The 24,761-nt window shown below is 43.8% G+C and overlaps 1 protein-coding gene across 1 annotated transcript in view; it reads right to left on the reverse strand.

The window, feature by feature from the left end:
• The window catches only part of NOX4 (NADPH oxidase 4), a gene marked incomplete at its 5' end in the record, with an annotated part of 109,290 nt that overhangs the window by 82,848 nt on the left and 1,681 nt on the right, over nucleotides 1–24,761 (reverse strand). Inside the window, 6 exons of the mRNA XM_081952371.1 lie at nucleotides 9,835–9,915; nucleotides 12,684–12,756; nucleotides 13,859–13,886; nucleotides 15,353–15,450; nucleotides 21,688–21,772; nucleotides 23,618–23,728. Coding sequence (XP_081808497.1) covers nucleotides 9,835–9,915; nucleotides 12,684–12,756; nucleotides 13,859–13,886; nucleotides 15,353–15,450; nucleotides 21,688–21,772; nucleotides 23,618–23,728 — 476 coding nt within the window. The remainder of the gene's footprint in view (nucleotides 1–9,834; nucleotides 9,916–12,683; nucleotides 12,757–13,858; nucleotides 13,887–15,352; nucleotides 15,451–21,687; nucleotides 21,773–23,617; nucleotides 23,729–24,761) is intronic.

Raw genomic sequence — 24,761 nt, forward strand, 5'->3', positions numbered from 1 at the left:
CAAGCAAGCAAGAGAGGGAGGGAGGGCGTAATGAAGGAAGGAGGGAGGGAGGCAGGAAGGCAAGCAAGCAAGCAAAAAGGAAAGAAAGAAAGAAAGAAAGAAAGAAAGAAAGAAAGAAAGAAAGAAAGAGAGGGAGGGAGAGAAGGCAGAAGGAAGGTAAGAAGGAGGGAGGGAGGAAGGCAGGCAGGCAAGCAAGCAAGAAAGAAAGAGAGGGAGGGAAGACGGAAGGGAGGAAGGGAGGAAGGCAGGCAAGCAAGAAAGAAAAAAGAAAGGGAGGGAGGGCAGAAGGAAGGGAGGAAGGAGGATGGGAGGGAGGCAGGCAAGCAGACAAGCAAGCAAGCGAGAGAGAGACAGAGAGAGGGGGAGGGAGGGAGGGAAGGAAGGGAGGAGGAAGGGAGGGAGGGAGGGGGGAAGGCAGGCAAAAACAATTAATCAGTTGAATAATTTGACTCCAGAAGTTGTGGGTGCGCCAACACTGGAGTCTTTTAAGAAGTCGATTGGGCATTTGTCTAAAATGGCATAGGGTCTCCTGCTTGAGCAGGGGGTTGGACTAGACAACCTCCACGGTCCCTTCCAACTCTGTTGTTATATATTCTGAAACCTTTGCATGCACACCTATCTGTATCTTTCACAGTCTTGACAAACACTGCTACTCCTCAAAGTATCCAAGAGATTTTTTTTCCTCCTGAAATCCAAATAGAAAGCCTCATTTTCTGTCTCTGTGAGAGTCCTTGACCTTCCATTTCACATTTAAACGCCACCGTCTGGTGGGGAGGCCCATTCCAACAACTGGTTTATATTGGAAATTTTAGCCCCAGGAAGCCTGAGGAAAAGGGGCAATTTTTAATGAGCCTCCTCATTACAGGTTAAACCCCAATTTGTTGTTGTTGAGTAACAGTTCTTTAGTGAGTCTTACCCCATTTGACGACCTTCTTGCCACAGTTGTTAATTGAATCACAGCCATTGTTATGATAGCAATATGATCGCTAAGTAAATCTGTCTTCCTTCTTCTCTTTGCTTGTCAGAAGGTCGCAAAAGGGGGTCACGTGACCTCAGGACACTGCAACCGTCCTAAATGTGAGCCAGTTGCCAAGGAGCCAAATTTTGTTCACATGACCCTGGAATGCTCTAATCACCGTAAGTATTAAAAAACGGCCTTAGTGTTGTGGCCCGCCAGTGGCCATCAGAGCTGGTGGCAGACTCAGACAGTGAGAAGGGTTGGGGAGGAACCTGGGCCAGTCCTGGAGTCTGGGGAAGGCTTTGACGAGTGCTCTGCATTGGAGGCAGAGATGGGGCCACGGCCGTCCGTCAGTTATCAGCTGCCTTCGGAGTCGGAGATCAGTGGAGCAGAAGAACAGCTGGAGCCTTTTCCTGTTGTGCGCATGCACAGAGCTGCCAGGAGAAGGGAACAGTTAAGGAACAAGGGCCGACTTGAGAGTAAAGACACAGATGGATGGTGAATGGCCCCTCCCATAGAGAATAAAGAGGAGCGAAAGGGGAGGGGAGTTTGCAGGATGCAATTAGTTCACTTCATTAGTGTGAAGATTTGTTCATTACTCTCAGAGACTCCTTGCCAAGTATTGTCTCCTACAGCATGGTGTTTGGAAGATATTGGCCTGGCAGGTCTCCAAGCCTGATAAGGTCTGTGGTTGTCAATTCCCCCTTGAAACACTGTTTGCTGGGACTTTGCTGGATGTGAATGAGTGGAATTCACATTAGCTTAAATAAAAAGGGTGTTTTGTCGGGACAAGGAATCTGCTTCGTGATTTGGGAAAGCCTAGGTCAGAACACGTAAGTCACTTTCTCAGTGTTGCTGTAACTTTGAATGGTCACTAAATGAATAGTTGCAAGTCATGAACTACCTGTGCAGTTGTAGTAACAATCATGCAACAAGCAAAAAAACACATACATTGTGGCCATGTGACCACGTGATCACCAGGAGAGGTGAAGCCATCCATTGGAATTGGTATCTTTTGGGAGGGATCCGTTGTAACTTTAAACAGTCACTTAATGGCCCGTCATCAATCAAGGACTCCTTTGAAGTTACAAATTTTGGTTAAAGATCAGAAGACTGCCTGGTACTAGTAACAAGCTACTTTTCCAGAGCAAATGACAGAGAAAGTAATTTAAGAGAGGTATTTTTGCACTGCAATTTTTAAAGGAGAATCCCCAGACACCGAAGTGGTAATTACATTCCACTTCAATATCTTCATGAGACACAAGTTGGGATTAAATAATTTTCAGTTCTGCAGTGCTTATTTATTTATTTATTTATTTATTATTCATATTTATAGACCGCCCCCTCTCCCGAAAGGGACTCGGGGCGGTGTACAGTCACTAAAATGCGTTATAAAATACATACATAAAACAGTTAAATAATTAAATACGTAGGTGGAGGAGGTTGCAAGACTGTATATAGAATAATAAATATAGTACATTAAAAGCTTATTAAAACCCCAAACCCAATTAAAATATCCCCGGGAGGTAAAACTAAGAAAGTGCCAGGCCAGCTGATTGAAATAGGTGAGTCTTTAACTTTTGCCGGAAGGAACGGAGGTCGGTGGTAGTTCGAATGTCTGGGGGGAGGTCATTCCATCTTTTGTTTAAGAAGAGTCCTTATACTTATTATGATTCCTCTTTAAATATTGAAAATAATGACTTATACAGGGGAGATGGCATATTCCTCTTAATTATTCCATCCCCAATCTATCTCTCTACCCAAGAAAGATATGAAAGCCAATGGCTTCCCTTTGGGGATCTTTGTTGTTGTCGTTGTTGTTAATTGCAAAGTCATGTCCGACCCATCGCAACCCCATGGACAACATTTCTCCAGGTCTTCCTGTCCTCTACCATCCCCTGGAGTCCATTTAAGCTCACACCAACTGCTTTGGTGACTCCATCCAACCACCTCATTCTCTGTCGTCCCCTTCTTCTTCTTTTGCCCTCCATCGTTCCCAGCATGAGGCTCTTCTCCAGTGAGTCCTTCTTTCTCTTTAGGTGGCCAAAGTATTTGAGTTTCCTCTTCAGGATCTGACCTTCTAAAGAGCAGTCAGGGTTGATCTCCTCTAGGACTGACCGATCGGATCGCCTTGCAGTCCAAGGGACTCACAGGAGTCTTCTCCAGCACCAGAGTTCAAAGGCCTCAATTCTTTGGCGCTCAGCCTTCCTTATGGTCCAACTTTCACAGCCATCCATTGCAACTGGGAAAACCATAGCCTTGGGATCTTACTTGCCTCAAATTCTAGATTAGGGCTAAAAAGAGACATTTCCTCTGTGTTTCTCCTTTCAGGCCCTTGTCATGCAATTTGAGGTCATCTGATTATCATTTGTGAACCTTCTCAGATGGCTTCCAACAGGCAAGGTCATTGGGAGATGTGCAATTCGCTTAAGCAGGTGTGATTCAGTTAACAATTTCAGTGATTCACTTAATAACTGTGGCAAAAAGGATTATTGAATTAGGTGTGACTCACTTAAGAACTGCCTCGCTTTACAACAAAAATGCTGGTATCAATTGTAGTCATAAATTCAAGGATTACCTGTAACTTCTTCCAAAGAACATAATTGGAGAGAAAGCATCATGGATGGTGTGGGACAGCCTTAATTTTACTCAGTTACAAGGTGGAGAAAGGCAGGTTAGAAATACCTCACAACCACACTTTTCTCTCCAGTTGGCTACACTGTCTTGATGTCCTTCAACTTCCACCATGCTGATGTTTTCAGGAGCCAAGCTCCTATAACTAAAAGCAAGGAGAAATGGTTGTAGAACTGTCAAGTTGCGTCAAGGCAACTGGGCTACTTTTGGGGGGGGGGGGTTGAAATGTATCTTGACTTATCCAAATAGCTTCTTCAGTCTGAACTCAGACTAAAGAAGCTACTTAGATAAGTAGCAAATGTTTCAACCCCCCCAAAAGAAAAGAAGTCTAGTTGCCTTGACTCAACTGCCAGACAGTTCTACAACCATTTCTCCTTGCTTCAGTGCTTCCAGACAACTCAACCACAATGACTGAGAATCTTCATCATTGGGTTCAGTAAGGCAGAAGTGAGAGGGAAGGAGAAAGGAAGGAAAGAAGATGAGGAAGGAAAGAAGGAGAAAGGTGGGAGGGAGGGAGGGAGGGAGGGAGGGAGGGAGAAAGAAAGGAAGGAGAAAGACAAGTGAGAGGGAGGGAGAAAGAGAAAGAAAGATACAGAAGGAAATAAGGAGAAAAGTGGAAGGAAGGCAGAAGTGAGAGGGAGGGAGAAAGAGAAAGGAAAGAAATAAGATACAGAAGGAAATAAGGAGTGAGGTGGAAGGGAGGGAGGGAGGGAGGGAGGGAGGCAGAAGGGAGAGGGAGGGAGGGAGGAAGAGAAAGAAAAGAAAGAAGATAAGGAAGGAAAGGAGGAGGAGGGAGGGAGGAAGAGAAAGGAAGGAAAGAAGATATAGAAGGAAATAAGGAGAGAGGTGGAAGGGAGGGAGGGAGGAAGGAAGGCAGAAGGGAGAGGCAGGGAGAAAGAGAAAGGAAGGAAAGAAGATAAGGAAGGAAAGGAGGAGGAGGGAGGAAGAGAAAGGAAGGAAAGAAGATACAGAAGGAAATAAGGAGAGAGGTGGAAGGGAGGGAGGGAGGGAGGCAGAAGTAAGAGGGAAGGAGAAAGAGAAAGGAAGGAAAGAAGATAAGGAAGGAAAGAAAGAGGAGGGAGGGAAGGAGGGAGGAAGGAAGGAAGGAGACTGAATCTCTCCTGCAAAGATTAGCATTTTTAGAACCTGAAAAGAACCACATTTGGAAAAGAGTTGTTTGTTTAAGACAGTTTCTCCTGAGAGAGAAATATTACACTAGATCTTTTTATCACTGTCTTGAATCTTCGCCAGTGTACACAATCCATTATTGCAATGTTAGAAACCCACAAAGCCCTTGACAGAAGTGGTGCACCATTATTCACTTCCAAGCCCTGGGCCTGTCTCAAGAGAGAACACCTAAAACGAAAAGAACAGGTATCTATTTTTCATTCAGAGTTGAAATACCTTCCCCAATTACATGGTCCCATTCACAAAACCCCCAAAACCGAGATTTGGGGCTAGGGGAAAGGAAAATTTTCAGGAGTAGAGAGTAAACGTTCCATCATATTTTCTGCAAAATAACCATATTTGGAATAATCTATTAAGGGATTTTCAGTGGCTAAGACCCTGAGCTTGTCGATCAGAAAGGTCGGCAGTTCGGCGGTTCGAATCCCTAGCGCCAAACACACAACGTTTTGTATGTAACAAGAATGATACAATTTGCCATACGCTCTTTCGTGTATCTACCTCAATCTTGTTGGTTACGCGGGAGGGAAGAGATTAAGAGATACAAGGACCGCTAATGCTCCATCCTTTGGCAATTTTGTTCTTTTTTTGGGAAATGTCAGGAAAGGTTACTCAAACATTTTGTATTTGGTTTTTCCAGCCCACATAGCAACGAGGGAGAGATGACAAAAAAAAAAAAAGTCTCTTCTCTGTCTATGTATCAATTCACTTTTGGGAAAAGCGCCTGTCAGCCTTTAAAAAAACAAAATAGGAGGCACGTAAAAAATGGTGGTAGCTACATCTGATTGGCCTTGTGTGGGCTCAGAAGCTCCATGGGGCAGTGGTGAAATCTAATTTTTTCTTCCTACCAGTTCTGTGGGTGTGGCTTGGAGGTGTCATGTGACTGGGTGGGCGTGGCTATGTAGTCATGTGACTGGGGGAATGTCAAAAGACAGAAACTCACTTTCACAATGTCCTGCTGGAGCAGGGGTTTGGATTAGATGATCTCCATGTCCCTTCTAGCTGTGCTCTTTCAAGGTATCCTCTGACACTGAGTCTAGTGCAGGGGGCCGTGTGTGGGCGTGCCACACCTATAATGTTCTGCCCATGACCCAGCGCACGTGCGGGTGTGACCAATGCTTCTCCCCCCCAATTTTTGGTGTGCTTTTTTCGCCCTCCCCAGGCTCCAGATATTTTCTAGGCACCTGGGGAGGGCGAAAACAGCCTCACGCCCTCCCGGAGGCTTTGGGGGCTTCCCTGAAGCCTCCGGAGCACAAAAAATTGGCCCTACGGGCAAACCGAAAGTTCAGGAATGGATTTCCGGTTTGCTCGTAGGGTCAGTTTTTGCCCTCCATAGCCTTCAGGGAAGCCTCCTGAATGCTCCGGAGGGGAAAAACAGGCCCTACGAGCAAACTGGAAGTCCATTCCCAAACTTCCGGTTTGCCTCTAGGCCAGTTTTTCGTGCTCCAGAGGCTTCAAGGAAACTGCCGGAGGGCAAAAAATGGACTCAAAAGAAGGCCGAAGTCAGCTGGCCAGCGCACGCATGTGTGGTAGAGCTGACAGGGCAAGCCTCGTGTGCCCTAACAAATGGCTCCGCGTGCCACCTGTGCCACAGGTTCGCCATCACGGGTCTAGTGCCAGGTTTGTGGTCCTTCCTCCCTCTCCTTTTTCCCTCCCTCCCTCCCTCCCTCCCCCTCTCTCCCTCTCTTTCTTTCTTTCTTTTGCAGCACCTCCCATTTTTGGCCTAGCCTCCTGGGAGCAAAAGCGGACCAGAAATGCTTTAAAAAAAGGTTTTTTTAAGAAAATTCCTACCACAGCTGATTGTCAGAACTTTTTTTTTACTTTGTTAAGCATTTTTTTTACTACCGGTTCAAGCGAACCAGCCCGAACCGGCAGCATTTTCACCCCTGCAGTTCTTGTTAGTACTTGACCAAGATCTCAAAAAATCCTAGGATTGAAGGTTTAAGTGGGAAGTTAAAAACATCAAGGAAGAAAGTAAAGGAAAGTCAAAACCCACATGGATCATTCAGCTAGTAGACTAGACTAGCATTCATGGAATCACAGTCTTGGAAGGGATCTTGGAGGTGGCAAGCAGAGCCCTCTCCGCGGGCACCCGAGGCATCGCCCCAACTCAGCTCCACCACGCATGTGCGTGTGCTTCCGGCCTGCCAGTTGATTTTCAGGTCACTGCTGCACATGCGCAAGGGGTGGGGCGCATGCGGGAGACATGTGCGCATCCACAAGGGGGGGTAGGGTAATTGTGCATGCATGCACAAAGGCAGGAGGAGCGCAGAGGGGTGTGGCATGGCCCCCCACGGCCCATTTTTTGTGCCAGGAGGCTGCAGGGCTGCCTTGCACACAAACGGGGCGGAGCAGGTTGCACGCACATGCACAGGAGGGTGCAAGGGGGGTCGCGCATGCATGCGCAGGGGGAAGGTTATGTCACGTATGCATTGCACCTTATCTCATTTAGAGCACTGCCAGATAACTAGTTTCCCAACACAGGCAAAGCAAAACTTGGCACAGAGTCTGTTATAATCACAGAATTTCCCACTCTTCACACAACCAAATAAATGAATTATTTCCTGCAAAAGCCCACTCCTCTTTTGTTTGCTATGGGAGGGGCCAATCACCTCCAAGGTGTGCCTTTACTCTGAAGTCGACCCTGCTTTCTTAGTTCCTCTTGTCTTCTGGCAGCTCTGCGCATGCGCACACCGGGAACAGGCTCCAGCTGTACTTCTGCCTCACTGCTGTCTAACTCCCTCTCTCTGCCTCCGATGCAGAGCCCTCGTCTGAGCTTTCCTCAGCCCTCAGGACTGGCCCATATTCCTCCCCAACCTCCTCATTATCCGACTCTGCTGCCAGCTCTGCTGGCCACTGGCGGGCCACAACACCTCAATGAAATTGAGTTTGACACCCCTAGACTAGACATACCTAGTTCCCTCAATTGTTCATCAAACAGCTTAGACCCCAGACCTGTTATCATCTTTGTTGCTCTTTTCTGTATTCTTTCTACAGCCGTGACGTTGAACCTATGACAAGAGTGCCAGAGGTGGCACGCACATCCCTGATGGCACATGAGGTGTCACCCCAGTTCAGCTCTACCACATGTGGACGCACAACTCCTGCGGGTCAGCTAGTCTCTGACATGCATGTGGGGAGGAATATGGGGGGCTCAAATGTGCATGCACAGGGGGCAGGGGGCATACACGGGAGGGCGCATTGCATGCTTTGGGCACTCCAACCAGAAAAGGTTAGCCATCACCGTTCTAGAGTCTCAGCATTTTTTTTTCCTTGTGTTTATATGGAAAACAAGACAAATGCTTAAGAACTGCTGCCCTGTGTAATGGATGTGCCATGTTCATATATATAGCTGTGTCCCTTGATATTCACAGGAGTTACCTTTCAGACAACACTAGGGTCTAATAAGTCCCCAAATAATTGGGCATAAACAAACACACTTTACACACTTATAAAAACCTGTCCAAAATTTTCAGCATTCACAACACGTACCGAAACAGACTCAAAGGTGTGAATGTGTAAGGCTTTCCATAAAGGTCGCTATACATATTTCCAAACTATGGATATTTGCAACTGCAGATAATGAGAATGCAAATAATAATAAGAGCTGCCAGGATGTGGGTACACACACTTTCCTACAAAGAAAGAGCAGGGCTAGGGGGAAAAATAACAATTGAATTAATAACTGGCAATTAGAACTAATTGCCTGTAAAATAAGGTGACCCATTTTGAAAAATGGTTGTTTTGCCGTCTGCATATATACTACCCATTTTCCCTCTCTGATGCATACACGCAAACCCTTTTCTCCCATACGAGCAACACACAAAAATTACAGCAACAAATACAAAAACAGAAAAAGGGTGGGGACTGAAGGAGGCTGAAAGGAGGAATGGAAAGAGGAACAGAAGAGAGGAACCAAACTTCAAGGAATTAAAGCAAAGGGGAGAATCATTTTTCGATAAAGAAAAGAGAAACTGAACCAATATTTTCAGGATACCAAGTGTTAAGAGACTCTCTGTAGTTTCTTCCTAGTTTCCTAGGATCTGCTTGAGCAGGGGGCTGGACTAGAAGACCTCAAAGGTCCCTTCCAGCTCTATTCTGATTCTGAAATTTCCAGACAAAGACCCCTCTCAAGCCACAGCTAGTCTTCCAAGATGCCTACATTTGCAGCAAAATATCATTTGTTCGTTCCTTACATCCAATAATTCTTATTTTTGTCTTACCGGATTCTCCTTTCTCAATTTATTTGATCAATCTTTAGTCTTCCTATCACATGGATAAGCAGACATAATCCTCAACTTACGGCCACAACTGTTTTTCAGTTGCTCAGTGAGACAGTTGTTAAATGGGTTTTGCCCCATTTTATGACTTTTCTGGACACAGCGGTTAAGTGAATCACTGCAGTTGTTAAGTCAGTAACACGGTTGCTAAGTGAATCGGCTTTCTCCCATTGACTTGGCTTGTCAGAAGGTCGCAAAAGGGGATAAAATGACCCCAGGACACTGCAACCGTCATAAATGCGAGTCAGTTGCCACGCTTCTGAATTTTGATCATCTGACAATGGCGGTACTTGATGGGTGTGAAAAATGGTTGTGTGTCACTTTTTTCAGTGGTGTTTTAACTTCAAACGGTCACTGATTGGACTCTTGTAAGTCGAAGACTAGCTGTATGTTTGCATGTCCTGACTGCCCCCTTAAAAATAAGTCAATAGCATAAAATCCTGACATTTTAAATGTCAAACTAGATCCTATTGCAGGCTGTATAAGGATTATGTTTTTCTTTGGGGGGGCAGGTGATCAGGGCCAACAGGGTGGGCGTGGCCAGGGTAGGGCGGGCCATGCGGGACAATTCTGGGCCTATCATGGGCCAGATCTAGCCTGCAGCCCGCGTGTTTAACACATCTGGGACACGCTTGACATCCCAATCCATCTGCAAGCATGCTAGATAACTGTGACAGAATTGACAACTGTTTTGGAACTGTAGTTTTGCTAAGCCTTGCAACGACAACACACGAACTTGATATGACACACTTGCGTTCCTTCCACAAAAGCACTTACCTGGAAACATGCAGTATCAGCAGCAAGTAGAAGACGAAAAAGAGATTGTGGGTATACCAAAATATGTCATAATCTGAAACCCTGCAAAGACCAAAAGGAACAGATAAATTACCGGTGAATCAAACTATTTTTCATGGCTATATTCTCAGAGCTGAGCAGGCCAACATTTAATTACTCGAACCTGGATTTATTCCAGAGGATTGTTGTTGGTTGTTTTTCATTTTATCTCTAAAAGAAAAGCGTTTTAAAGCAAATACATGATTGTTTACCCCCGGACTATTTTCTAAAAGACGAGAGGAAAAGAGAAAAATGAGGAAGAAATGACAATTCCTTTCAAATACTTAATTGGATGCTAACACAGAAAGGTGTCAAGGTCTGTCCTCCATCATTTTAGAGTGCAGGATATGGAATAATGGATCTAAGAATAATGGATTTCAGTTACAGGAAAGGCAGACACCGAATGAGTGTTAGAAGACGTTTCTTAACAGTAAGTGTCGTTTGACAAGGCAATCAATTATCTTGAGAAATGGTGAACTTCCCTTTCAATTAGAATTTGGAAAGTTATATTTTGGGAACAGTTTTAACTTTGGATTCCTATATTGAGCACACAGTTGATGCTGAGTCTTTGGAAAAAGTGCAAAGAAGAGCAACTAAGATGATTAAAGACTAGGAGTCTAAAACATTCTACATTTAGGCAAGAAAAACAAAATGCACAGGTACAGTATAGGTCAGGGGTGTCCAAACTTGACAACTTTAAGGCTTGTGGACTTCAACTCCCAGAATTCCCCAGCCAGCCATTAAGTCCACAAGTCTTAAAGTTGCCAAGTTTGAAGACTTCTGCACTAAGAATACAAACTGGCTGGGGAATTCTGGGAGTTGAAGTCCACAAGTCTTAAAGTTGCCAAGTTTGAAGACTTCTGCACTAAGAATACAAACTGGCTGGAGAATTCTGGGAGTTGAAGTCCACAAATCTTAAAGTTGCCAAGTTTGGACACCTCTGGTATAGGTGGTACCTTGCTCAACTGTAGTAACTGTGTGAGGGATCTTGATAAGCTATCAAATTGTATTAGGAAACAAATAAAAGCAATATAAATGGAAAGATAGAAGCAACATGGTTATAATCCTAAGTGGGGAGACATAGATACTAGGAAGGAAGAGAAGAATAGTCATGCATTCTTAGTAAATGATTGACAGTGTTGTGGAAATTAGTTGTTAAGCAGCGTGATGGCGTTTGGGGGGCGGGGGACTGTCCTTGTTTAGTTGTTCTGGTGTGCAGAATGTGGTTGAGTAACCCTCCTCTGGAGCATTACAGAGGTTGAAAAGGAATCTGAGGCACCCAGTCCTAAAAAACACTGTATGCCATTTCCATCTGAACATTTTGTTTTAATTTGTTCCTACATTTATGTGCTATGTGATGGAAACAAAAATAGCCAGAGTAATTATTATAATCCTTGCACTCAGTTTCAGTTCTGTCCCTTAGCCTTTTCTTTTGCATCGATTACAACCGAAAAGCTCCTTTTTAGCAGCTGTTGGCATTCCTTGACATTCCTCGCTTATCCAGTTTCACTTTTCTGACAATGGAAACTCTGAGGTCCCTTTAAGGATTCATTGTGGTGATATGTTCTTCCATCTATTTCTTCCATGCATCTTCTCACATTGTTTTATGAGCATCCATACTGGCTTTTATTTTTTTAAAAAAAGCTTCATCCTTTTTTCCTCAGGCAACAATGCATATGCAATATTTTACCTCAGTGTTTTCCAACTATTTGAAGATGTGTGTACTTCAACTCCCAGAATTCCCTAGCTAGGCATTCTGGGAGTTGAAGTCCACACATCCATCCATCCATCCATCCATCCATCCATCCATCCATCCATCCATCCATCTATCTATCTATCATCTATCTTTCTTTCTTTCTTTCCTTCTTTCTTTCTTTCTTTCCATAAACCTTTTGAATACAGTGTATTGTAAGGACATATCATTTACAAAAAAGCAACAAAAGAACAAAAAGAAATATCAACGTATATATTAATGATAACAATAGTGTAACAGAATAATTTTAACTAGATTCCTCTTTATATTAGCTTATTTGTAAGTCTGCTAATTATATTAGCATATTTATAATTGTAAACCATCTTTATATTTAACTAAGAGATAGCAATAATCTTCCTTCATCTAATTTCTACCTCTTACCTTTAACCACTCGTAAAGTCTATTCCATGTTAAGTGATATTCTGTGTCGTCCCTGTCCTTTATTTTTAATGTCAGTATGTCCATCTCTGCACAGTCTAATATTTTCTGAATTACATCCTCATCTAATGGAGTGTTCTCATTTTTCCAATATTGTGCAAATACAATCTTTGCTGCTGTCAATAAATGCAAAACTAAATATATAGTCCCTTTATTATAGCCCTCCGGCATTATATCCAGCAAAAATATTTCTGGAGAGAAAGGAGGAGAGGAAAGGGGAGAGAGGATGGGGAAGTAGAGAAGGATGACAGAGGGAAGAAAGGAGGTAGGAAGGAGGAGAGTAGGAGAAGAAAGCGATGGATAGGGTACAAATATGGTGTATGGAGAGCAGAAGAGCCAATAATTGTTTTTGGGAGTTGATGGTAAGATGAATTGATGTAAACATTTAACAATATAGTATGATGTTGGTTATGTAATAGTATACATGTGGTTATTTGTTATGAAAATGAAAAAATTAAAAAAACTATATATATATATATAAATATTTCTGGTCCACACATTTGCAAGTGGCCAAGAAAGTTAAACAACTGTTTTGCTTGTTTGAACCAAACCCATGAATAGTTAAACCAATGCTTCATATAGTGGTCAGACTGAATCTTACCTAATTGCATAAGTGGATGCGGTAGACATAAGAAATAAGATTAGCACCATAAGGACACCGGTTAATCCAGGAACTGAAACAAAAGCAAAACAGAATAGCTATAAATTGTACTGAAGGTGTACTTTTCTCTTGGCACTATTATAAAAAATGACAGTGGTAATAAAGCCAGATGTTTTAGACCAGAACAGTTAGCCCTCTTTGATTTTAATGGATGTTTTTGAAATATGACTACTTGAAATGGTGCAGTGGCCTAGAGGTGGAGTTCTCGCCTCACAATCAGGAGGCTGTGAGTTTGATCCTACGTAGAGGCAGATATTTCTCTCTCTCTGGGCACACTGTGAATATATCTGCTGAACAAAACTCCGCATTGGCAACAGGAAAGGCATCTGGCCATTCAAACACTCTGCTAGCTCCATTTAGTTTCGCAGGCTTCACTCTGCAAGGGATTAGGGGGTTGTTAAAAGATGATGATGATGTGAAATATGACTACTTCTGGATCCACTGGGTACAATTTTAAGCATCCCATTCATCTGAGCACAGGAGAAAAGGGAAAGTACGATAAGACTCCCGACAGGAAAGTTAATTACAGGTAGTCCTTGACTTACAAACACATTTGACCCCAAATTTTATGTTGCCAAGCGAGACAGTTGTTAAGTGAATTTGGTCCATTTTACGACCTTTAGATTCACAGTGGTTAAGTGAATCTCTGCAATTAGTAACATGGTTGTTAAGTGAACCCGCCTTTTCCATTAATTTTGCTTCTCTGAAAGTTGCTGAAGGTATTTTGGGACACTGCAACTATCATAGTCTGTAGAGATTCTCAGTCATCCAGGTCATGGTTGTCCCAAAGGTGCTTTTTCAGGAGGCAACTGGATTTTCTTGTTTTTTTTTTCTTTTGAAGACGTTTTGCTTTCACTCTTGGATGAGAAATGAAACATCTTCAAAAAAAAAAAAACCTTTGCCTCCAGAAAAAGCACCTTTGGTGCAACTGTCTTAAAAACATATTTTTTGAAATGCACAAATGATTGCATGCATCACAGACACAAAGACACAACCAGACAGCCCCGAGGATGAATGGCAGTGCTGGTATTAAGAGCCCCAATTTTGTTTCATGTTTTTCAAAGCTCCATCCAGAGGTTTTGTTGCATAATTCAACAAAGCATCTTCTCAGTTACCTGTTGCAAAAAGGAATTTCCTGGGATCCTAGAAAGCAGAGACAGACACAAACAGTATGAATGATTTAGCGAGGCAGGAATAAGTCCATCAGTATTCTTAGCCAGAGGCATGTTTCTGGAGATAAATTGCTGAGGTTGACTACAAACAAGCTGTCTAAATCATACAGTAGCTCTTATCTGAACCTTTTTAAAAAATGTTGGTCAGAAACTGTGGGGGATGGGAGTATACACCTCCTAAGCAATTAGGAGAGAAAATGGAAGGATAGATAGATAGATAGATAGATAGATAGATAGATAGATAGATAGATAGATAGATAGATGAGAGATAGATAGATAGATAGATAGATGATAGATAGATAGATAGATAGATAGATAGATAGATAGATAGATAGATAGATGATAGATAGAGATGAGAGATGGATAGGTAGATAGATAATGATAGATAGATAGATGAGAGATAGATAGATAATGATGGATAGATGATAGATAGATAGATAGATAGATAGATAGATAGATAGATAGATGATAGATAGATTGATTGATGAGAGATAAATAGATAGATGATAGATAATGATAGATGATAGATAGATAGATAGATAGATAGATAGATAGATAGATAGATAGATAGATACATACATACATAGATACATTGTGGTTTACCACAAACCATAATGGCTGGATTCGCAAGTCAAACCAACGATATTATATAGGTAAAGGTTCCCATCGCACATGTGCTAGTCGTTCCTGACTCTAGGGGGCAGTGCTCATCTCTGTTTCAAAGCCAAAGAGCCAGCGCTGTCCGAAGATGTCTCCGTGGTCATGTGGCTGGCATGACTAAACACCAAAGGCACACAGAAATGAAGTGGCATATAAGTCTAAGTACTATTACTAATACTTAACCCAGGGGGCAGCAACCTTAAACACTCAAAGAGACACAAAGATCCTAACCGGAAGTTCGATTCTGGAGCCGACCGGAAGTCTGGTTCCCCCACCATAGAGTCTCCTCCTAGCATGACGGCCCTTTTCCTCTGCCTGTCCTAACCGAAAGCCCTATCAATTGTGGAGCCGACTGGCGACAGGGAGCTGCAGTAGAGGGAAGATCCAGCACTGTCCGAAGACGTCTCTGTGGTCATGTGGTCGACATGACTAAACAGCGAAGGCACACAGAATGCTGTTACCTTCCCACCAAAGGTTTTTCCTATTTTTCTACTTGCATTTTTAATGTGCTTTCGAACTGCTAGGCTGGCAGAAGCTGGGACAAGTAACGGGAGCTCACTCTGTTACACGGCACTAGGGATTCGAACCGCCGAACTGCCGACCTTTCTGATCAACAAGCTTAGCATTTTAGCCACTCAGCCACTGCATCCCTCTGACCAACCACGTCCCTCTGGATAGTAGAAGTTTATTAAAGTAGAAGTACTGTCTGCTATCTGGGTAGCAGAAGTTCATTAAAGGCTTCTCACTGCCTGGCTGCCAAAGGTTCGCTCCACTCACTTCACCACGGTAGCTGGCTGCATTGAGTGCGAGGAACTCTTCGCTGTAATTCACAGAGAAGTTCAAGGCATTCACCAGGTGGGCCGCAACATGGATGACTAAAACAGAACAAAGAGATCATTTCACCAAAATGCAAAGTGGAAAGGTTTTCCCCAAATCGTAATTCCACTCTTACAGAATGCAGGTGCAACCTTGCAAACGTTCAAGATTTTTACCGAGATTCTCAAGGCCTCCAGATCATGGGTGTCTCAAAAGTGTTTTGTTTTTTTTCAGAATGCAATTGGACTATGTTTTTTTCCCTTGGGGAAGAAGAAGACATTTCACTTCTCCTCCGAGAAGCTTCATCCAGTTCTGACTGGATGGTGTGGAAGGGAATGGATGGATAATCCAGTTACCTTTTGAAAAAAGCACTTTTGAAACAAGTTCAAGATTTTTTCCCCCTCTATTTTTTACGTTCCAGAGATTGTTTTCGCCTAACAAATTCTTGGTACCCATTTTATGTACTCCTTTTAATGATCCCATAATCCCCAGAGGGGTGAAATCTGGGCAACTGAATGGAGCAGAGTATTTACTGGCCGGATGCCCTTCCTGTCACCAATGCGGAATTTTATTCAGCAGATAAATTCTCATTGTGCCCAGAGAGAGAAATAGCTGCCTCTACCTAGGACTGAACTCACAGCCTCCTGATTGTGAGGCGAGAGCTCTACCTCTAGGCCACCGCACCACTCTAACAACCGCTTGGTATTCCTTAATACATAATAATAAAAATTATTCTTGATTCTTACATTCCCTCTTCTTCCCCATTGCTGTCTCTAAAGATTACCATATTTTTCAGAGTTTAAGACGCACAATGATTTTGAAGAGGCAAATTAAAAAAAAAGTTTTTGCACTCTGCAGACCTCCCAAAAACAGTCTGTTTTTTTGCAAAAACGGGCCCATTTTTTTGTCAAGGTGAAAAAGTTCCTTTGGGTGTACTTTCCACATGAATTCTTGACTCTGAAGTCCAATGGTGGGAGAAAACCTGGAAACACAGGGTTGTTTTTGTCAGAGTTTGTTGCAAAAAAAAATCACATCCAGAAAGCACACACAGATAACTGATTCAGCAGGATCCATTAACTTCTTTGGATACATAATAACACATGAATAAATGTACAATACCAACAGCAGATCCTTTCAATGTGGTAGAGAGATTGTTTCAATTCAGAGCTCAGAATAGATCAATCCAGATTATTTTTGTTTCAGAGCTTAATACACCTAAGCCACACCCAGACTTCTTACTTAAGTTTCTGTTTCCAAAAAAGCCTCATTGGCTGACCTGTTACCATGCCTATTCATTGGTTCACCTTGTTACCATGTCTCTGTTCCAGTTCATGAATATTCTGACAGTTATGTGAAAGTTGCTAACATTGTTTCAAACCAAGCATGGCCTGATGCTTGCAGGACAAGAAGCAACGGATGGAAACTAATCAAGGAGAGAAGCAACCTAGAACTAAGGAGAAATTTCCTGAGAATGAGAACAATTAATCAGTGGTAGAACTTGCCTCCCGAAGTTGTAAATGCTCCAACACTGGAAGTTTTTAAGAAGATGTTGGATAGCCATTTGTCTGAAGTGGTATCGGTTTCCTGCTTGAGCTGGGAGTTGGACTAGAAGACCTCCAAGGTCCCTCCCAACATTGTTATACTGTTATTTTTAGTTGTATGTGTTTCCTTTTTATATATCTTCCCTTTTTTTCTCGCTTTCCACTTTCCTTTGTAGGAAGTTAGCACGCAACCCTCTCCTACAAGAATGAAATATCCTAGGAAATATTGAAAAGGCAGAATATTATATTTCCCTGGGTAAGAAATGGAGAAATATGTTTTCAGGCAGGAAGCAGACTCACTCTTAATAGTTCCCATCTTTGTCAATGGGCCATTAAAAGGCCTGAGCCAGTCTATTCTACATAACAAAGAGCCCCCTTCAGCTCCAGGGTGATTCAAAACAGTCTACAGAGTTGCCCCTGCATGGCCCCAAGGGAGTCTGACAACCAATCAGAATACAAGGTCAGGTTCAAAGCCCAGAGAGGCATAAAAACAGGGTCTTTCAGCATGTGTCTCTTTTCTTCTTCACCCAACATCTGGAAGCATGTGATCCCCCTTTTCTGTCCAGGAGCTCAAGCCATGTAAGGCTGCACACCATTAAACCATCTTTCCAAGCAGCCTCCATGTTTCCAGTGTCTTTTTCCCCACTTGGAGCTGAACCCAGAAGGACCTTTCTTCCAACACCTTGCCTTTCTGTTCTCTCTCATTTATTTTACCACTTGGAGTAAGCCAGCTCATTTTTAAGATTCAGTTTGAAATCCTATTTTTGCACGCATTTGCTTTGACTTCTTCAAAGGGTCTTCCCACAGTTTTTTTTTGTGTGCAATGTACCGAGGGTCCAATTAATTTTGGATATCTCTTCTCTTTGCTTGTTTCTAGATGGCGTGGTACTCAAGGGTATTTTAACTGACTATCCCTGTTCAGTTCAAACTGGAATGCTAGAGAACAGGGGATAACCTCTGCATTCTGAGTTTCCAAGTGAGGTCTTTTGGGTCTCTATTAATGAGACACTGGGATTATTGTACAAGTTTTTCTTTTCATTACAGTCATTTGAATTCACCTCTTCTTATTTAAAATGACTCACTGTATTTCTGTGCAGCTAAAGCTCTCCCAAAAGCAAATTGCAAACATCTAGCTATTTCTATGGCTCGCAATTTGGTGCCGATAGCAGTTCCCCCGAGTTTTGAATGTAAAAGGTTGAGGAAGGCGGATGCAGAAGGGAAGAAAATGCGATGGGACAGGTGGCATATAAATGTAGTAAATATTTTTTTTAAGGTGCTGGGAATGAAGGGCAAAAATGGCTGAACAGAGCAACAGAATTGGAAGGGACCTTGGAGGTCTTCTAGTCCAACCCCCTGCTCAGGCAGAAGGGTAATGATGATTTAATAGCTGACCAACTGCTTTAAGGGTGTAAACTAAGATGATGACATGAGGATGAGTCAGCAGGGTTACTGCCACTTTAAGAAGCTGTATATATAAGGGAGGCCGTGTGAGGGCGTATCTCTCTCCTCATGTATCTATCTCCATGTAGAGTTGAAGATTGATTGCTTGACTAGTATTTGCCTGACACATGTATGTATGTATATATAAGTCTTGTATATAAACCACTCTTTAAAAAACAAAACCTCTGTATACTGTATTTTGCTCCTGGGTTGTCTCAAAATAGTAGTCACAATGTGTGCAGACAGAAAACCCTACATCAGTGTTGGTAAACCTTTCTGGAAACTGGAAGAGTAACAGCCCAGTGCGTATACACATGCCGGGAAGATGATCTTCCGGTTTCTGGCACACACATGCGCACCGGCCACCTTGTCTTTCAGTTTCTGGCCTGCATGCACGTGTGAAGACCAGCGGGCCAGTGCCCCTGCGCATGCCAGAAACCAAAAGATGATCTTCCTGGCACGCACATACACTATGGGCTGCTGCTCTTTCAGTTCCTGTGCTCCATGGGTGTGAAGACAAGCTGGCTGGCGCGCCGGAACCTGGAATAGCAACGGGTGATGGCTTGTGTGTTCGGAGCAGGGGTGGGTTCCTGCCAGTTCTAACCTCTTCTATAGAAGAGGTTCTACAAATCTACAGTGCCGTTTAGAACCAGTTCCAGCTCCCTCCCCCCACCTGTCCGCGCCACACTTGCCACGCCTGCTGCTCACTGATTGGCTGGCTCACCAATCGCCCCGCCTGCCTCTAAGAGTCCTATCTAAACCTTAAAGTTTTAAAACTGTCAAGTTTGAACACCCTGGGTTTTTTTCTAAAGGGCTAGGAGTGCAAGGGTCTTGTAACTTGACAGCTTTAAGACTTGCACACTTCAATGCCAGAGTTCCTGAGCCAACATGACTGGAGGAGGAATTCTGGGAGTTGAAGTCCACAAGTCTTAAAACTGTCAAGTTTGAACACCCCTGAGTTTTTTTTTTCTAAAGATTTAGGAGTGCAAGGGTCTTGTAACTTGACAACTTTAAGACTTGCGTGCTTCAAATGCCAGAGTTCCTAAGCCAACATTTTGGTTGCTAAGCAAGAGCGTTGTTAAGTGAGTTTCACCACATTTTACAAGTTGGCCACGCCCACCCAGTCACATGGCTGCCAAGCCACTCCCACCTGGTCACATGGCTGGCAAGCCACACCCACCCAGTCACATGGCCAGCAAGCCCCTCCCACAAAGCAGGCCACACCTACAGAAGAGGTTCTAAAAAAAATTGAAACCCACCACTGGTTCGGAGAGATGGCTCTGTGAGCCATTTCCTGCAAGCGTGCCATAGGTTTGCCATCAAGGCTCTATACCATTTCAGACACATGCTTGTCCAATCTCTTTTTTAAAACATCCAGTGTTGGAGCAGTCACAACTTCTGGAGGCAAGTTGTCCCACTGATTAATTGTTCTCACTGTCAAGAAATTTCTCCTTAGTTCTAAGTTGCCTCTCTTCTTGATTAGTTTCCATCCATTGCTCCTTGTCCTGCCCTCAGGTGTTTTGGAGAATAGCTTGACTACTCCTTCTTCTTTGTGGCAACCCCTGAGATATGAGATCATTGTTGCCACAAACTTAATGCACCTACTTCATATTCTTTAAGAAAATCACTCTGGGAAATCACTCTGCCAAATGTTGATAGTGCAACCTTAGCCAATTACAGGCGGTTGCAAAAAAGAGCTGGAGACAGCAAGGAGAGAAAATGATGTCATTCCTTGTCTGCCACCTGCCTCGTAGGAACTACCAAGGGATCCCCATCAAATATGGAAACGATGACTTAGTAGAACATAACCTCCAGGCAAAGAGGCATGGGAATTGTATGCTAATTCACGATTTGTACAATTCTTCCTTCCTCTATAAATCTTTTCCTAGTCTAACCCAAATCTTTCACATAAAGGTCTAGTAATCAAGCTGAGAAGAGAGTATTTGGCCGTATACATACTGTATGAACAAGTAAATAAATGCAATGAAAGCAGAGAGTGATGAGCCCTCATCAGACAGGTGTCTGCTCAGCCCTTGCTGAACGGAATGGAAGACCTCGCCTCAGGGCAATTTAACAATTCAATTCAATTATTTAAAATAAATGGAAAACATGTTTTCATTTTTGTCGTTCACATTTCATTCTGTTCCTTCTCCCCCACTTTTGCATCTTTTCTTTAATGATTCTATTCTATCATGTCTTTGGTGTTAATGTAACTCTTGTCCCAAAGCGAGTTGGCTGTGGCCAGTTGGCCATGACAAGTTGGCTGTTGGCCATGGTGAGTTGGCCACGGCGAATTGTCATTGACCCCTTGCTGAAGTTGTGAATGCCCCAACACTGGAAGTCTTTAAGAAGATGTTGGATCACTATTTGTCTGAAACGGTATAGGGTTTCCTGCCTAGGCAGGGGGTTGGACTAGAAGACCTCCAAGGTCCCTTCCAACTCTACTGTTGTATTGTATTGTATAATAAGTATTTGTAGTGCTGGATCAAAATAATACGGGCAAACTTCGTACAAGATTTTCGTTGCTGTTTTCTGATTACGCCCCAAATATTTTTCGGATGCTCTCTTTTCTACCCAGCTGCCCTTACAAATCTACAGGCCGTCCTCAACTTACAACCATTCATTCAGTGACCGTTCAAAGTTACAATGGCACTGAAAAAGATACTTATGACTGTTTTTCACATTTATGACCGTTGCAGCAACCGACAGTTGCAGTGTCCCAGGGTCATGTGATTCCTTTTTGTGACATTTGGACAATCAAATGGGGGAAGCCAGATTCCCTTAACAACCATGCTGCTAATTTAACGACTGCAATTATTCCCTTACCAACTTAGCGAAGGGAATTTGGGGGCGAATTGTGGTTGTAAGTCAAGGGCCATTTCAGGTTTCCGAAAAATGCCCTAATTCATTCATGAGCCTTGAACCAAGTTTCAAAAGAAATCCAGTCATTTATTAGGAACACCGTTTCGGCAATGCCCCATTGCAGTCAGATCTGACTTCATTTAAATTATGGCTGAACTTTGCCTCCGTTTCTTCCCTCCCCTCAGTCTGTGTCATAAATCACATTCTCCAACGTACTGCAGGCCTCACAAGCCTGCTGTAGTAATCTAAGGGATGCGTGGAATGCGCTCCTCCCTCCTCCCCTTTCTTCACCGTGGCAACTTGATAACAGACATGCAAACGCTTTCTGAGTTGACAGGCCATCTGTACATACGTGGAGATTTAAAAGCGGGAAATCTAGAACAGCGAGAACAATAGCGTTTAGACTTTTATACCGCTTCATATATTAAGTTCTTCGATGCTGGAGGAACGAACCTGAAAAGATGCATACAGTCAGTCCGCAGGTCACATGGAAAGCCTTGCTGTTATCTAAGAGCCTCCTAGCTTTTCGGCTGGGCAACTGGAAAAGAAAGAATGCAAAGCAGTTTCTCAACAGTCCTTTCCACAAATATTTCATCTGGGGTAACAATGAACGCTGAGACGTGGAAATAAAACCCAGCATGAAGTTCTAGAGCAGGGGTATCAAACCGAAGGCCTGTGGGCCGCAGGGCTGCCCTGAAAACAGCAAAGGACTGGCCTGCAGTGCCAGCGAAAATGGAGCTCATATATTATACGTGTCAGGCCTGCAGCCATCTTTTCTTTTGGATCTTTGGCCTGCCACACTTTCTATTATTTTACTATGCCTTTTCCATTGTGGGAAAATGTGAGGGGGGATTCTACGGAGTGAGCTGCTATATAGCCCAAACAAAATTCCTTTCTAGAAAGCCAAGGTCATTCTTTGTCTCTGCACCTGACCGGAACTGGATGGGTGGAACTGCCAGCATGGCAGTGGAAGATTGGACCATGGTGGATATGGGGCAAGATCGTGAACTTTCAACTGGGTGGGGAAAACTGGGAAGCTTTCAGATTCGGGTTTTCCCAGACGTGCCAACATTGCTCTCTTAATAAATTGGAACTCTGAGCAATACTTCGCCTTGGACTCTGATTTAATTTTGGATGCTATTTGGAACCATGACAATATACCTCCTGCCACCCTCTGTCAGCAAAAACGGAAACCGGGAGGCTGTGCACAGCCCTCACGAGCTCCATTTTCATATGCAGAGTGCTTGGGCCACCACAGTGACATGAGTGACGTCAAACTGGCCATGCCCACCCTGGACATGTCCATCCGGCCCCACAAGGTCAAACACAACCCTCATGCGGCCCTCAATGAAATCGAGTTTGACACCCCTGTTTTAGGGATTGCCATATGTTAAGCAACAGGCAGATCCCATCAATTAAAAGCCAGCGAAGTAAAGAATGCAATAAAACCTACTTATCCATTATATTAGTGTACCACCATAATCATAAAACACTGGAAATGCTTAAAGGTAAAGGTTCCCCTTGCACATATGTACTAGTTGTTCCTGACTCTAGGGGGTGGTGTTCATCTCCGTTTCAAAGCTGAAGAGCCAGCACTGTCCGAATCCATGATCATGTGGCTGGCATGACTAAACGCCGAAGGCGCATGGAACGTTGTTACCTTCTCACTAAAGTGGTCCCTATTTTTCTACTTGCATTTTTGACATGCTTTCGAACTGCAGAAGCTGGGACAAATAACGGGAGCTCACTCCATTATGTGGTGCTAGGGATTTGAACCGTCGAACTGCCAACTTTTCTGATCGACAAGCTTTATTAGGAGTGTTGGCAGCCTCGGCAAAAAGTTTCTCTCTTACAGTAAGTTAACAAGTCTGTCCGTCAGGGAGATGAATACATGTCTGCTATATCTATTCATTTCTGTCCCCTGCCTTTTATCACCAGAGATAGGGGCTTCACTAGCACTGGTCACTCTTCCATCCCAAAGATTGGCCCATAGATTTCCACTGCTCTCCTCTCCTCTGACTTCTGTGCATCCACTCGTCAGGTACTGGGCCCAGTTCTTCCTCCTCTTCCTCATCAGCACCTCCAGACCTGGGGGCTGTTGACTCTCCATCTGAGAGCTGACGGACAGCCCAGGCTCCGCCTCTCTCTCTCTCTCTCTCTCTCTCTCTCTCTCTCTCTCTCTCTCTCTCTCTCTCTCTCTCTCTCTCTCTCTCCATTCCCTCTTCCCCCTTGGATCTCTCAGGTTGCCCTGATGCTGACTCTGACTCCCCCTCCTCCTCCTCATCTGATTCGGCTGCTGGAGGGGCCGACAGCTGACAAGCCATGACAATAAGTCAAAGACTACCTATACCTTTATGTTCTTGCTATCTAACACTTCTCTTACCTTCCGAGAGCCGCGGAGCAGCGCCAGGAGAACCCGACATACAGGCAGCAGGACCAGGCTGCAGTTGAGATTAAGTACAGCAGCGGAGGCTCTGCTGAGACACAACCCTAGCTGAACAGAAATGAAAAGGATCAGGACCACAACCTCCAAAATATTTTCGTCTGAAACAAACGTGCATGTCATGCTTTGGGATGGCACTTTACATCAGGGGTGTCAAACTCAAGGCCGAGGGGCTGGATTCGGCCCACCGGTGTTCAGATCTGGCCTGCGGGGCCGCCCTGGAAACAGCAAAGGACCGGCGGTGCTTTTGCCAGTGAAAACAGAGCTCAGGAGGGCCGCATGCACACACACACACTCCCGAAGCTCCGTTTTTGCTGGCAGAGGGCTGCAGGAGGCCATCGCAGCTGAAAACAGAGCACGGGAGCCCATTTTCACTGGCAGAGCGCTCAGCCCACCACAGGCACCCCTGACACAAGTGACGTCGAGCTGGCCATGCCCGCCCTGGCCACGGACACCCCAGCTCCCTGAGGTCAAACACAACTCTGATGTGGCCCTCAATGAAATCGAGTTTGACACCCCTGCTTTATGTCATCGTAATTAATTTTTTATTGATTTTTTTTAAAGCCATGGATGTTTTCACAGGTAAATTAAATTTTATTGGGTTTTTCTTTTTAACCATGGATGTTTTCACAGGTTAGTGATGTACTGTAATTTTTGTGGGGGTGTTAAATCACCAGGAATTCCTCGAGAATGAAGTGGTGTGCACCTCAGGTAGTCAAACAGACTGGAGGCAGACACTGAGCCAGTTTGGTCTAGGGGTTAAGGCACCAAGCTAGAAACTAGGAGTCTGTGAGTTCTAGTCCTGCCTTGATCCTGAAATCCAGTCCTTTTCTGTCAGCCGAACTCACCCCACAGGGTGGTTGTTGTGAAGAAAATTGAAGGAGAAAGGAGTGCGAAGTATGCTCACTGCCTTATGAAACTTAAAAAGTGATAGAAGTGGAATAAAAATCAGACAAATCATGGACAGATGATAGAGAGATGATAGATAAAGAGAGAGAGATAGACAGACAGACAATGATGGATATATGATAGATGGAGAGATGGTAGAGAGATATATAGAGATATAGAAATAGAGAGATAGATG

This window comes from Natrix helvetica (assembly GCF_964273705.1).
Source record: "Natrix helvetica genome assembly, chromosome: 4".
NCBI classification, from domain to species: Eukaryota; Metazoa; Chordata; class Lepidosauria; order Squamata; family Natricidae; genus Natrix; species Natrix helvetica.